The sequence below is a fragment of the Oenanthe melanoleuca genome, chromosome 15, assembly GCF_029582105.1.
Source record: "Oenanthe melanoleuca isolate GR-GAL-2019-014 chromosome 15, OMel1.0, whole genome shotgun sequence".
Taxonomy (NCBI): domain Eukaryota; kingdom Metazoa; phylum Chordata; class Aves; order Passeriformes; family Muscicapidae; genus Oenanthe; species Oenanthe melanoleuca.
In genome coordinates, this window is record NC_079349.1 from 10540755 (window position 1) to 10555499 (window position 14745).

General features: G+C 38.8%; 1 protein-coding gene across 2 annotated transcripts in view; it reads right to left on the bottom strand.

The window, feature by feature from the left end:
- SPPL3 (signal peptide peptidase like 3) overlaps positions 1-14745 on the bottom strand; it is a 56210-nt gene that overhangs the window by 19526 nt on the left and 21939 nt on the right. For both annotated transcript variants that reach the window (XM_056504579.1, XM_056504578.1), the window contains exon 2: positions 3906-3983. In XM_056504579.1, coding sequence (XP_056360554.1) covers positions 3906-3983 — 78 coding nt within the window. The remainder of the gene's footprint in view (positions 1-3905; positions 3984-14745) is intronic.

Consider the following 14745-nt stretch of genomic DNA (forward strand, 5'->3'; position numbering starts at 1 on the left):
TGCTTTATAATTTTCCTCTCAAGCTATAAAAATCTGGGAGAAGGCTGACAGCCCTCCAGGACTTGGCCCAAGATTCAGGCAAACAAAATAATTCTTTTCTCAGGACAGTGTTTTGTTCCCCTCTGAATTAGCACAGTTTAGCAAGAACCTCACACCATCTTTCTCCCAGTGGCATCGGGCAACTCATAACTTAAGGGATTGCTATCAGCAGAGAAAACTGGAAAGAAAAGCTATTAGATCTACTGCTCATAAACAACCTCAGCCCCTCTCTTTTCCTGCCATAGTGTCAGCAATTATTATTACCTATAAATATCCCTGCCTCCAAAGTAAGCATAAATTAGGAAATTACTTTCACTTAACAACACAGCTGCTCTTCCAAGCCAACCTCTCAATAATCTCCAACTGTTATGATATGGCTCTTCTCTCTGCTACAAATTATCACTAACATCATAAAAAAATTAAGAAGTGCTCACTCACTAAAACACCTTCCAAGAAAGTTAAAAAGCATACTGTAAAACAAGATAAACTCAAAACTACAGGGCTCTAGAGAAATGGCAAGCTGGGAAACATTCGCTGTTTTGTTCAAGTTTCTACTGGGCTCCCAAAGGGAACGCTGAGTCAGCTTCCCCCCTGGGGCACTGAACTACTCCATTGTTTCTTCAGTGGGTCCTCAGAGCTCCAGCTGGTTGCATTTCCAGCGCAGGGTTTCAAAGCAAAGTCACCCTCCCGCAGGGAGCCCCTCCGGAGGGCTCTGCTGAGGCCAAAGGAATGAGTGAGCTGCTGGCAGGACACGGTCTGCAAAGTTCAGATTCAACTACGGATCACTCCACTGCAGAAATGCCTCAGGAAAACCCTGCAGGAGATGTTCTTATCAAACAGTGGAGAAAACAGGAACACAAGGATCTATCTATAGATAGAGGCAATTTATTGAGAAGTTCCCTCTTGCTCTATCAGTGAGGACAGCCTCCCACCCAAGAGCTCTGGGAGCCTGGGAATGCCACACTGGAAAGCCAACCCTCAGCACACCATGTTCACAGGACACTCTGGGCTCACCATGTGAGCTACTGTCTATTCACACCCACTCTTTGGATACCCAGAGCCTAGAGACAGAAGGACCCAGGGTCATCCCACACTTCATGGCTTGGTTCAAAAGCAGGTATTTGAACAGGTAGATTCTGGGTTAAGTCTGGCTTTACATAAGCTGAGAGCCCATGTCTGGGGAGGTGATAGGATAGAAAAAGATTTATCTGTCACCTGCAAAAGTAGCCCCAACATTTAAGTCACAGAGAAACATTTGGACAAGAATAGGTGGCTGTCTTGCCCTCAGACAACCTGTTGCAAACTGAGCTCACCTCTTTAAAAATCCACAACTAACACATCTACTTGCATGCTCCAGTTTACAGCTCATAATGGTTTAAAGGATTAGACTTGCCCCTTTGGCAGCCAATAATAAAAGTATGTCAAGTTCAAGGATTGAGAGCAGTCAGAATGTGCATGAGAGAGACGTTCAGAAGGGCTGGAAGCTAAAACTCCTGATCCTGCACAAACGTAGGCAGGAAATGCTTGTTCATGCATAGTCAGAGAAGGGGAACTCAACTCTGCCACTGCACTTTGTTCTGGTTCTGTAAAGCCAGAACCAGATTTATTAGACATTCTTCTGACTACACTGGGGGTTTGGGATTTTTTCATTTGTTTTGGACAAATGCTACTTCTATTAAAGAGGACACTGGACCAAGGCTTTCCTTTGTTCCCCTGACACCACCTGCCTTAGATTGGATCCATGGCACACGTGGATTTTATCCCAATGACTCACCCACCTGATTCCTGCTGATCCTATTACTCCACTTCTGTTTCAGCCACTTGCCAGAAATATTGCAATAACTCTACCTGCTTCTTTTCAGTTGAAAATCAGAAACCAAAGCCACCTTTTGCAACACAAAGGTTAACTAAGGAGTGCTATTTTCTTTTTGTCTTACAACAGCTCTGCAGGAGACGAGCACTCAAATCCAGATGAACATAGCACTGCTGACAGATAAGAATGAGCACCCTAAGCCATAACTTTCATCTTTCCAGCACATCAGTTTTCTAAGAAAATTCATCTGCTTTGCCAGTTTTCATTTTACTACCTTAAAAATTTCCAGATGAATATAATTTTGTAACTTACTACCACACTTCAATTTCTTAAATAATTTAATTGTACTTCAGACCTCTTTTTTTACAGAAAATTGTGCAGTGGTGTTAACAAATGCTTTTGACCTCATCCTCCGATCAAAGAGAATCAGAGTTTGTCCAAGTCCCCAACATAACTGTGGGCTTCAGCTCAGACACCTGCTAAAGAAACCACATATAGAAGATTAATTAGGAAAGTAATTTTAAAACTCTGGGACCCTATTTTGGTCTGCTACTCACATTGTGGGGTCTTCAGGATACACCCAAAGGCAAAAGACTAAAACAGGACATCCTCAATGGATTTGTATCCATCACCATCCCACTACTCCACCCAACCCAGTGAGTCTGATTGCTCTGGAGGTTAGGTGAGTGGTTTTAAATGTAAACTACAGGACAAAATGCTAAGAGCATGTGTAGGTACCAATAGGAATAGGATGGCAAATAACAGGAAAATTCTGAACTGCAAGGAGCTCCAAGAAAGACAAGCAATTTAAGTTCACACACTCCTGCTGTTTTATGTTGCACTACATTTTCATAATTGAATTTTAATAAATGCTGTGGCCTCTTGCAGACAGATGCATCGTTCATTTTTACACAATTGCATAAATTCAAATAGTTAAAAATGTAATCAGACCCTCAACTATATGCTAATCTGACTCAAAACTTGAAGAAAAGGCTAAACAAATACAACCTTTGATTACTTTCTTATTCTGATCATCTCTAGATTTTGTTTTCCTAAAACATTCTATTTTAATTTCACCAGCAGTGCTGTTACCTAACACTTACTAACAACAACAGACAGCTCTTGCAAAAAACCTGGCTCTTTCATTATATGACTTTATTAACTTACAGTAGTGCTATAAAACCTCTTATCCAAAAACAGCTGCAGCTTACATCATATGGATAAGCACAGCTATCATCTGTTTCAGGAATACTCACAGCAGTTCAGAGACTCTGTAGTGAGTGTAAGGCCTTTTATCACAGAGCTGTGAAATGAAGCAATGTTCTTCAAGAAGCAGAAAGAAAAACATGCTGTATTTAAGTTAAAAAAAATAATACTTTCATATTGTGATTATTTTGTTTTAATATGTCAGTATGAGGCTCATTCCTCAGATACCACTACAGTCAAACAAACTGTATAATACAGCATGCAAGTCTAAAAGGATAACTGCATTTTTCTAAACTACACTCAAGTCTCCTAAAATGAGGCAAATTTGATTTGACTCAAACTCATCCTGCAGCAGTTCTCAGATGCTTTGCTGGAATTCAACACTGAAGTGTTTCCCACCTCTCTATGAAGCTGTTACTGACACTGAGCAAACAGCAGGGGATCGCTGTTCTACAGGACAGGTTTGAAATCACAGGAGGCCTTCTCAATCCACCACCACTGGCTAATGCATAGAAAATTCTGCTGTTGAGAGAACATTACCTTCTATCTGTCTCAACAATCCTTTTCTACTCTCTAAAACACGATTTTACAGAGCTGTCCTCAAGGACAGCTTTTAAGTTATCTTATATGTGCTTGTACTGTGACAAACAATTACATCTTTCACAAACCCCAGCTCACTACTATTTCTTCCTTTTCCATTTCCTTCACAGAAGCAAATAATTTTTTTATGTTGGCCGTGTCTGACACAGATACAATGAAACAAATAGGCATAAACTGTATTCAGTCACTTGCAGTATTTTTACTTGAAAAATAAAAACTCTGCAGAACCTTAAAAAACGAATCTTACCTGAAACTGCCGTAGACTATGAGGAGAATAGAAATCAGGAAGGTGGACACTTGACTGGAATCCACAAGGGAATATGCCCTGGAAGTAGGAAAAAGAAAACAGGTTTTTCATTGTGAATGTCCATTTCTCCAGTGCCATTTGCTAATTCTTTTTCTTATTTCAATACAAATAGAGAATTAGACGACAAATTATGGCAGCTCCCTCTGAAATTCTTGTCTCATCTAGAACACAAAACCTGTAGCTTGTGAATTAACTTATTATATTCAAGGCTGCAGCATGAAAAACCTGTACAACCACCAAAGGACAACTCAAAAGCCTTGTGGTAATTTATTCTGAACTCACCAGATTCAGAGTTTTTTCCCCTCAAACTCATTAGAATTGCTTCAATTGCAGCTACTGCAATACCAGCACATCAGTAACAGTAACCTGTTTTCCATAATACTTCTTACATCTTCAAAGTGGCAATATGGCAGTTAAGGCTCACTTAGTTGGGGTGAAAAACCCCAAACAAACAAAAGAAACCTCCCAAAAACCGAAGCCCAAACCCCACAACAAGATGCAACGTGCATTTTTTAAACCACACACAATCACATCCCTACTCCACCTTGCAGATCACTCAATGCAGGATTACTGGTAGACATTTCAGCAGGAAGCTTAAACCCAGCTTTGTCAGATGGATCTCCTAATGTAATACACTGTTTAAAGCATGGAGATATGAACATTAATGCAGGAGAGGGCAGTGTGCTCTGGGCACAGCAGGCAAGGAGAGGTCTGGGAGTCACTCTGCCATTCCCAACAGCTTTTCCTTAACTTGTGCTAAAGTAATGGAAAATAACAAGAATAATACTCAATGTTAATTGCATTAATCTTATCCTATAAAAGACATAACTGAGTATTTCTGAAACCAACCAAAAAGCCTAATTTCAGCAAGGCTACGGATATGGAACAAAGATAATTGAATTACATGATTGTTCCAAATTAAGTATCACTGAGCAAATAAAAACTGAAGATATGAGACAGTTTAAGAAACATTCATCCCATTCCCAATTCAAAAGCAATTTAGAGATAATTACCAAACCACTAGACACACAATTTAAAATACTTTCTTTTAATATATAAACACAAATGTGAATCTTCTACTACAGAAATTCAATATTAAACATCGGTGACAAATAGACTGCCTCTTTTAGATGAAATTATATACTTGTGCAATAAGCTCTTAAGAAATTAGAAACTGCTTTGGTTAATTACCACATATCTCCACACTAAAAGTGAAAAACAGGTATCGTATTTGCTCATAATGTTGGCCAACACATAAAGACAATCTTAAGCTTTAAGTATCAAATTTTTTTTTGTATATATGACCTTTAGTTGCCAGGCTGCTGAACAGAGGCCTAAAAAGCATCCATGAAGATCAATACAGTGAATTGCAAACAAAAACATAATAACTCAGCACTTACAATCAGTGCACATATAAATGCTCAGGTTATACACAATATAGTGCACAGCACATTACTTTCATGCCATGGTTACAGCTAAACTCACACCAAAGGAAACAGCCTGAGGACAATCACACTGGGTTCATGTCCTGCTTCTAACTCTGATTTCAGAGGGAAGCATTCCCTCATCCAGCCTTCCACAGAGGGAAAGGAAAGCTTTGTATTGCTTGGATTTGAGAATAAACAGTGGAACTTGTCTATTAAAAGAATACTCAGAAACTCCACATCTATGAGAAAAACAAAATGAATGGAATTTCAGAATGGATTAAGCATGGCCAGGGTTATGCACTGAATTTTATTAACTTATGTTCATAAAATTTTATCTTCATAAATTGGCAAATACTTCTGAGGTAAACAATGTTTTCTACATAATCCTTTATTCAGTGACAGCACTGGAGGCTATGAAAATTAAAATGCCATTTTGTCATAATTTTAAACATTAGTCAAAACAGCGCTGTAAATGTCAAAAAGATTCATAAAACAGGTAAAGTAGAGATGATATATGGACCATGGATCAGCCCTGTGCACAATCCATAAGTCTTGTATAAAAATTGAGAGGCCTGTGGTTTGATGAAAGAAACTGAAGAAATGCAAACCCTTGTTAAACAATGATCTAGCACATCCCAGCTCAGCTGCAGTGGTGCTCAGGACAGCAATCTGCTGACTCTGTGCAAGGCAGAAATGAAGATTAAAGTCCTTCCGTCCTGCACAAGAGAAGTGCAATAGAGTAATTAGCAACTCATCACAGACCAGTGATGTTTTCTGACTGCTCCCCATAGAGATCTTATAACAGGACAACCTAAAAGCTTAGTGCTGCTACCAGGATAATGGTTTGGGGAAATGCATTTCACTGATATTCCAGCAAACAGGCCAGGGAGATACAGTCACACTTTCCTTCTTCCTGAGGCAGCTGGACAGAGAACAAGACAAAACACAGAGTGTGACAGACTGAACCAAGAGAGCAGCTTGGGCATGTACAGATTCCATCCAAAGTTTCCAACACAAGTAACCCACAAGCAAACTTGAAGAAAAATTTTACAATGCCAAAGTGAATCTCATTGTAATAAAATTTCATATCTTTTAAACATTACATTTCCCTACATTAAGGTATTGCACAAGACCTGAAATGAGAATTGCTTCCTAAAATCCTAACCACTGACTGGATGGACAGTTTGTTAAAAGACTAAAAATCCTTGATCCCAAATAAATACTTCCTAACACATTCATCTAGGTTAGAGGTAATAAGCAAATAACACATGAAAGAATGAAAAAGTAAGATTACTTTCAAGTTTTTTATATTATTCAAAATGACAGTATCTTGCAGACCACATGCACATAACGGGACTCTCCTGTAGGCATATTTCAAATAAGCAAGTTCATATACACTCACAGCCACACAGCATCAGTGCCATGTTCTCAAATGGCATCAGCCAAAACCAGAACCCACACCAATGACAACTTTCAGAAGTTGCAGTCACATTTAACCAGCCTTCCACTGCACACATAAAAATGAAACCACCTTCATTCAAACAAGGTATTTATGTAAAACTATTCAATCTTGGAACAAGTAATGGAAACTTATGCACAAAAAAATGCCTGTAACAAGCTTGTGCACAGTTGTCCTTTGACTTAAATACTGATTTTAGATGCAATTCTCAGTACTTATAACACGACAATCTACAAAGAAAATATTATTCTTCATCCTCACTCTGAAAATTAATACTGGATAAAGCTCCTTTGAATACTGACTTCAGTGCAGTTCACCTGTGTGCCATGTTACAAGAACAACTCCCAACTCATTTCCACACTTCAGCATACGTGCAGAGCACTGCTCAAAATACAAAGACAACACTGGTTTTCCCAAGGAAGCACATTTTTCATGATTCTTGCACTACCACATGTGAAATCCAACATCCATGTAAGGAAGCTAGTTTAAGAATTATTATTAATAAAGCTATCAGATTCTTAAGTAACAAGTAACTAATTATTACACCCTAGAACTCAATAAAACCAAGCACACTGGTGCCTTAAGACCATTTTCTCAGTCAGTTACTGAGAGGTGACTTCCCAATTGTTCTTTCTCTACAATCTGAGATCTCTCACCCTGAACCTGCATCTTTACATGGTTGAGATCAATTTTCATAAATTCTCTGCTATTAGGAATCTATTTCTGGCAGCTCCATGGGCAAGTGCTCACAACACAGAGCCTGCTAAGGCATGCCAAGGCAGAGACACAGCAAGCACTGTTCCATAACATATTCTGTGTCCACCCTAGAGCCTTACAGTGAGAGCATTGTCCAGACAACAATGGCAGCAGCGAGCTCTCCAGCCTGGCACAGAGTGCTCCATAGACCTTTACCTACAGAACAATTCCAGGGATGCCCTGGGACACAGCACCACTCCCAACCAGTAACCATGCAAAGCACACCACACCACTCAGGGCTGACGTTCCAAGCAGCACTCTCCCCTCTTCTGGGAAATAAAGAATAACTTCTGAATTCCCAAGGGAACAGAGACCCACTTCATTCCCAGCTAGGGAAGATGGTAACCAGCACTGAAAGTTGCCACAACAACAGTAATGGTGCTACACTGAAGACATCTGCAAGCTCTTTTCTTTGAATCAGCAGCTGAAGGTCAAGCTCTTTTCCCCTGTCTCTGCAGGTCCAAGCTCATCTGTGTTTGTGGACATTCACCCTACAAGGTCTTTGCCATTTGCCTATTGTTTTCCTATTATGTTCTTTTTGGTTTTTTTTCTTTTACATTTCCACTCAAGAAAATCATCCAGTCAATATAAGCACTGGTTTTCATGTTTCAGCTCTTCCTTATCACCAAAAGATAAGCAGTTTCTGGATACCAGTCCTTCAAACCTGCAGAAGGAACCCTTAGGCAAAGTCTGGTGATTCTTTCTGCCCTCTCTGTTGAGCAGTAAGGATCTGAACTTGCTTTGTTCAATGAAGACCCAAACTAGGAACCAAAGGTGTCTCCAGATGACAGTGCAGAGCATGACCTTCTACACAACCTACCTGTCATGGGCAACCTGAAATGACCACAAGCCAACACAGTCATTACAAAAGCAACTTCTCACCTTTTCCAATCACCTGCTCTTCATCTCATCTCTGCACAGCCATCTGCACAATTGCACACAAAACCAGACTGAGGAACTTGCCTGCCTGAATAATAATGAAGAACAAATGGGAAAGTTTCTCAAGTGATTCACACTCCTTATCTAGCCCATCTCTGGATACAAAATCAAAGAAAGAGAAAAGACTCTGCAGTGGCAGCATTAGCTTAAGTACCCCAAAATTATTGCTCAAATATCAGGGAAGTTTTATGTATTTGGAATAAAAATCTCTTTCTGTTCGAACAAGATGCCTACTAAATGTATGATCCTAAAAATTCAACCCACTGATGTTTCAGCAGCAAATACCACTCCCAACTTCCAGGTACAAGAGAAATTATTGTGAAGAATTCTGCCAAGGGGGCAGTGAGAAGCCCGTGCCCTGAAGTTTCCATAGCAATGCACGCTAAAGGCCTTGGACATGAATCATTTTCAAACAAAAGCTGCTGTAACAGCAGCAAGACAAACCTTCCCTGCATATTTACTGCACCTATACAAGAATGCAAAGAATAGAGCAGCAAATAAATCACAATGACTTGGACAGTGCAGCAGATGAACTAAGTTCACTAAAGCTCACATGAAGAGATTTCATTTCATCATGTATTTTTCTTTATCAGTGATCAAAACATCCAAGAGTTCACAAGATTAAGGAAAACAAGACTATAAAAGAATGGTGAGCATACTAGATAGGCTTGAGTACAGATGGATTAAAATAGAAGAGCTTTTGCTATGTTTAATGGGACCAAATCTACAACTTGCAGACATCACAGAATCCCAAATTCACACTGGGAATGTAAGGAGATAATTTAAAATTTAATTCACTGATCTTACTCTGGGGAGAGACAATCAGTCATGACAGGTGTTTACTTTATCTGCTGTTTAAAATACTAACTGGTGAAATTAAGGGACTTTCTTGACATGTAATGTAAGTCTTTCTGACTACAAGTCTAGTCCACAGTTTTTGTCATATATAAAAGTCCTTTTCAAAACTCATGGAGAGCTTTTCATGCTGGCCACATCTGGGGTAAAATGGATCCACACATGAATCCACCCACATATTTCAGTTTCTGAAAGATGTGGCTGCTTGAGAAGTGACCACACAAGATTTCAAATATTCTTCAGTCCACATTAAATCCATGATTACCCAATCACTATGGTACTCTTCACCTGCATTTCAAATACCACCCTTATAATCAAATGTCCACTGTCTCCTCACAAGATAAGTGACAATAATCCATGCCCAACAACACATGCATCCCAATTCTCTCCAAAAGAAAATTCCTTATAGGAGGTATCAGCATAGGAAGAGTGATGATAGAGCATCTCCCTCTCCCTCCCTCCCTACTCTGTACTCATCATTCATTTTCAGAGCCTGCCAAGAGCACATGTTCAGTGTGAGGCTCCCATCTCTGATGGGAACTCTTTCAAAGGGAAACAGAAAAATCCCAAAAAACCACAAAAAAAACCCAACCCTACCAAACCAAATCTGAACAATCAACTTCTGCTAGAAATCTGGTGTTCAATGTCAAAATCAAGCATGGAGAAGGTTTTCACTCCCCTTTCTCCAAGGGTTTCATGTATTTCAAAGCTTTTGTAGTGTGTTTATTCCATCAGTGATTGTCTTAGCAATAGAATAACAGAATGTCAAGAAATAGTTGGCAAACTCAAGGCAAGGTATTTCTGCACTTCCTCTGCCCCACACCAGATTTTTAGAGCTATTAACTCCACATAGAAAACAACATCCACCTTCACACTGCTGCACTGACCCAATGCCTGTGGCTTTCTTGGATCATGCAAGAATGTGCCACTCATGAGGAAAATATTTTCCTGAAGTTACTCGCTTTGTAAGCTTTCAAAACATTCTAATATTTGATTCCTTAAAAAGTGTGTGTGGTAACTCAAGTGATTAGGGCAATTTATTGCTAAGAGCAATTCATTTCTGATGCTCTACTACCTGGCATTTGTGAGCTGCCACAGTAGAATTATTTATTAAAAGTACAAATCTAACTCAAGGACTCCAGAGCACAGTCCTAGGGCACATGAAAGAAGAGCACTGCCACAGACGTGAAGATCAATTATAGTTAATTGCACAAATACTCATTTTGGCTGGGGGGTGGACTCACTCCATAGGTAAAACCAACACTACTTTTTTCCTTTCCTGGATTCCAGGTCAAGGGTATGACTAAAAAGCCTCTTTCAGCTGCCTTATGTGTGTAAGATATATACATATTTAAGAGCCTCCATTAGGCTTGCTGCCAAGCCAAAGTTAAGTCTGAGTGTAACAGTTAAAGGTATAATTTTAAGTATGAAGTCATGGCACCCACAGCTGTAAACTTATCTCAACACTATTCCATTCTTTAGTGTGATTCATAGGAAAAGCAAGCAGATTGCTATGGCTTCACTAACGTTAAAGAATAGCTTGTTTTCTAAAGTTTACAATTTCACCTCATTGTCATGTGCAGATAAGGTATGCTAAGTATGAGTAATTAATGGAAATTCTGAGTTATGTCAGAAAATAAACTTAAAACAAGTCTAAAGTGAAACAAAACAAAAAAAGAAAAAACATAAAATTATATAGCACAGACATTAAAAATTACTTAAGTAATTTTTTACTCAATTACTTGGTTATATTCAAGCTTACTTCAAGATACTTACCTTTAAAATAAGTCTTTATCATAGTAGGGTTAAACTTATACAACATTTATCCCAAGGATGGATAAAATATTGTAATATGAAGTGTCCCACTAAAACCAGACTTTCCTACACAGACTCTGTTAGGGCTCAGGCAGGCATTTCAAACTGTAACAAGAGAACAAATCTGCTGTTTACCAGGCAGAGGTCCCAGAACAGCATTGTCACACTATTAAATATCACACTATTAAATAAATATACGGTATATACATATATATATGTAGAATTTTATGTGTGTGTACATATATATATACTATGTATGTATGTACTTCTACCCATACAATTTTTAATCCCAATTACTTCTTCTGTCCTTTCCAGAAACTGTTTTCCTAAATTATCTCTGCAAAACCAAATTCTGAGCTCCCAAGTAAATTGCTGAGTGCAAACACTCCTCTGAGCTCATTTTGAGAGGAAATTGAATTATCCAGTAAGGCATCGGGAGACACAGTCTTGAAAAAAGCATATTTTCTGTTAAAAACATTCTCTGAGTTACTCCATTGGTTCACCTGACTGTTTGCCAACAGAACAAAGAATTACATGTTCCACAGTGTTTAGGAATTACAGCCACTGGAAGATTTCCAGATTTCACATTCAGCTTGGAGCACTTGTTTCCTCGCAGGAATGGGAGCACATCTTCCAGTCCCTGCATGGACACATAACAATACTTGACTCGTTCAAAGCAGCATTATTCCAAATCAACACAGGACAGTACCCACATTCCTCAAAAATATTTTCAGCTCCTGATGTCCCCAGAGCTCCGGTGGAACCACAGTAAACAGGATATCTGGGAGCAAATTTGCAATCAGTGGTTAATGGAGAAAAATTAACCAGTACAGCTTCAAATAAGTTGTACTGGACACTTCTGAGTATTAAGTAGCCTGAACCAAAATAAATATACAAAAATCATACTGATTGTCTTTGACACTCTTGTCACAGGAAACACTGCCTTTTTTTCACACTGGAGTCTGGATACACAATTTTTATGTCTTATCTAAACACACACACACAAAATACTTTTTTGATGTTCCTTATGTTATTTAGGAGGGCTGGTTTGTTCATTTAGATTGGGTTGAGAGTTTTGCTTTAAACCTGACAAATTAAAAAAGATCTGGGAACCTTCCCTCCTTTCTTTCTCAAAGAAAGAAAAAAACAAGCAGTCATGAAAAGCAGAGCATGCTTTTGCTGCCAAATATATGTGACCACCAGCCAAGGAATCCTCTCCAGGAGCAAGATTTTGAAATTGTATAACCAGGTTTTTCAAATTGTGAAAAGAACATCTATACAATGATGTCTGCAATGGGGACCTCCACTGAAGGAGGAGTATCATTTCCTTGAGTTAAACTGAACAAGAATATGTGTAAAAACACATTTGATATCAAGATACAGAGCTTGTTAGTGGCAAACATTCCATTTGACTTTGTATTTTGTGCCATGTTCAATTGAGCTGCATCAGATGAGACAACTCCTTCTAGAACATTAGCATCCTACTGCAGGCCAGCCCAGCAAACTGCTGAGCCAAAGCACAGCCCTGGTTCTATTTCCTAAAACTATTGATACTTTTATCCTTTCTTGAAAATTAAATCTGAAGGCCTTCAGCTTATGATAGGAACTGCCTATGTTGGTTTGAAAATCAACAGCTTGAGGCAAGAAAAAGTTCCCCTGCCAATTACATCCACTGCAGTTTGCTCACCTATGACTTCAGAGTATTAAAAGTTTTGCCAACAAAACCTGCTTTTTCAAATACTTGCCACTATAATTAGCTTGATTAGGTTTTGATACTAAAACTTAATTCATGGACAGGAGAAGAAAGAAGTAGAAAAATCACAGCAGCCCTGGTTTTGTGAAGTGAGTTTTCATCTAGGCCAGCAGCTGCACAATCAGCAGGTGTGACTCAAAAAGGAAAGGAGTCAAGATGTGGCCATGGACAAGGTGGGACAAAAATCCTTTTGGGAATTGCTTACAGTTAGATCTCACTAAGCACATTGTAATACACACATCTGTAATCCAAGCTTTGCTAGAGCTAATGCAAATTAAACAAAACTAACCTTCCTATCTTCCTGTAACCAACCTTCCATACAGAAATAAGCACTGCTTTAATTAAGTTAATTCTCAAAACAGACCACAAGTACTGTAGTTGCTGCAATATATGATAAAATTTTATAATATTTTGTGCTATTTCAGTCCTTTCAGATTTGTTTTTCACTAGTAAGATTCAGACAGTTTTGTTCCAGCAGCACAGTCCCACTACAGTACAACACCTCGAGGCACTGGCCATTCACTAACAATAAACTCCAGCATCAACAACAAATGGAGTGTTCAGCGAGGTGCAAGAAGCATCCATACTGCATTTGCAAGGGTCAAACTGTCAGTTTGTTTAAAAGATGCTTGAGGATGGGAAAAAATATAACATCTGTTTGCTGAACTAATTAAATAAACTCTATTGCCTTTCACTGTCTTCATAGTTTATTTTCTTACAAAAGACTTCAGTTTACTGCAGAGAGTAGTTTTGAATTTTACTGTAGTACCATAAAAAGTGCCAAACAAAAGTATGAATATAATGTTTTCGAGGAAGAATTAAAATCAGCAAATATCAGAACAAGACATAAATAACTATGACAATGCACATCAAAACATGTATGAGACATCTGACAAAGCAAGAGAGTTGCAGCTTAGCTGTGAAAAAGAACTGACCACACAAGATTTTCTTCATCCAGAAAACTGTTTCCACCTTCCACAAATAATCAAGAGGAGGACTGGAAGGAGGGACGAGAGGAGGTCAAATCAAGATATGTATGCTCTTGCCAGAGCCACAAGTATATTTCTTTATGTAAATTTTCAGATTCCAACAGACCAGTGAACTCTGCAAAGGTCAGTCCAATATTTAGCCTACCCCAAAGACTTACTGAAACAGCTCTTCTATCTAAATTACCACTTTCAACTGTATGAATTTTCAAAAAATAGCCCTTTTTACATCAGGTAAAAAGGCAAATCAGGGGTGTGGTTATGGTAATTTAAGACTACAAAGTACCACCGTGCAAGCTGTCTACAGTTTTATGCTAAACAGCCTCATCATGATCCAAATTATATCGTGTTTCAGAATGGGCCATTTGAAAATGTCAGTGGTTATCCTTGGCACAGGAATGTTTTCTGCAATTCTGATGGCTAAGACCTCTTCGGGTTATAAAGGTATCAATTAATATCCCAGTCAAATATGCAACCTGGAGTTTTCAATCACTTGGTGGTACAGCTCTGCATTACACAGAAGGCTGCTCAGTGCTGGGCTTCATTTTACAGCACTTATTCTAATTACAGGAAAAAAAATAAAAACTTCCCCACAATCTTCACCCTAGGCTCCCATCTATGTTTTGATCTCTGTCTTTTTATACTTAAAAGCTCATTAGAATGACTATAATCATGTAAGATAGGAGGATGCTCCCTACTTCCAGTTTACAGTAAAACACATTTCCCTTGCAGAACGAGTCGCAGCCTCCCCCACACAAGAATCCCCCAGCCCTGACGCCCCATCCAAGTA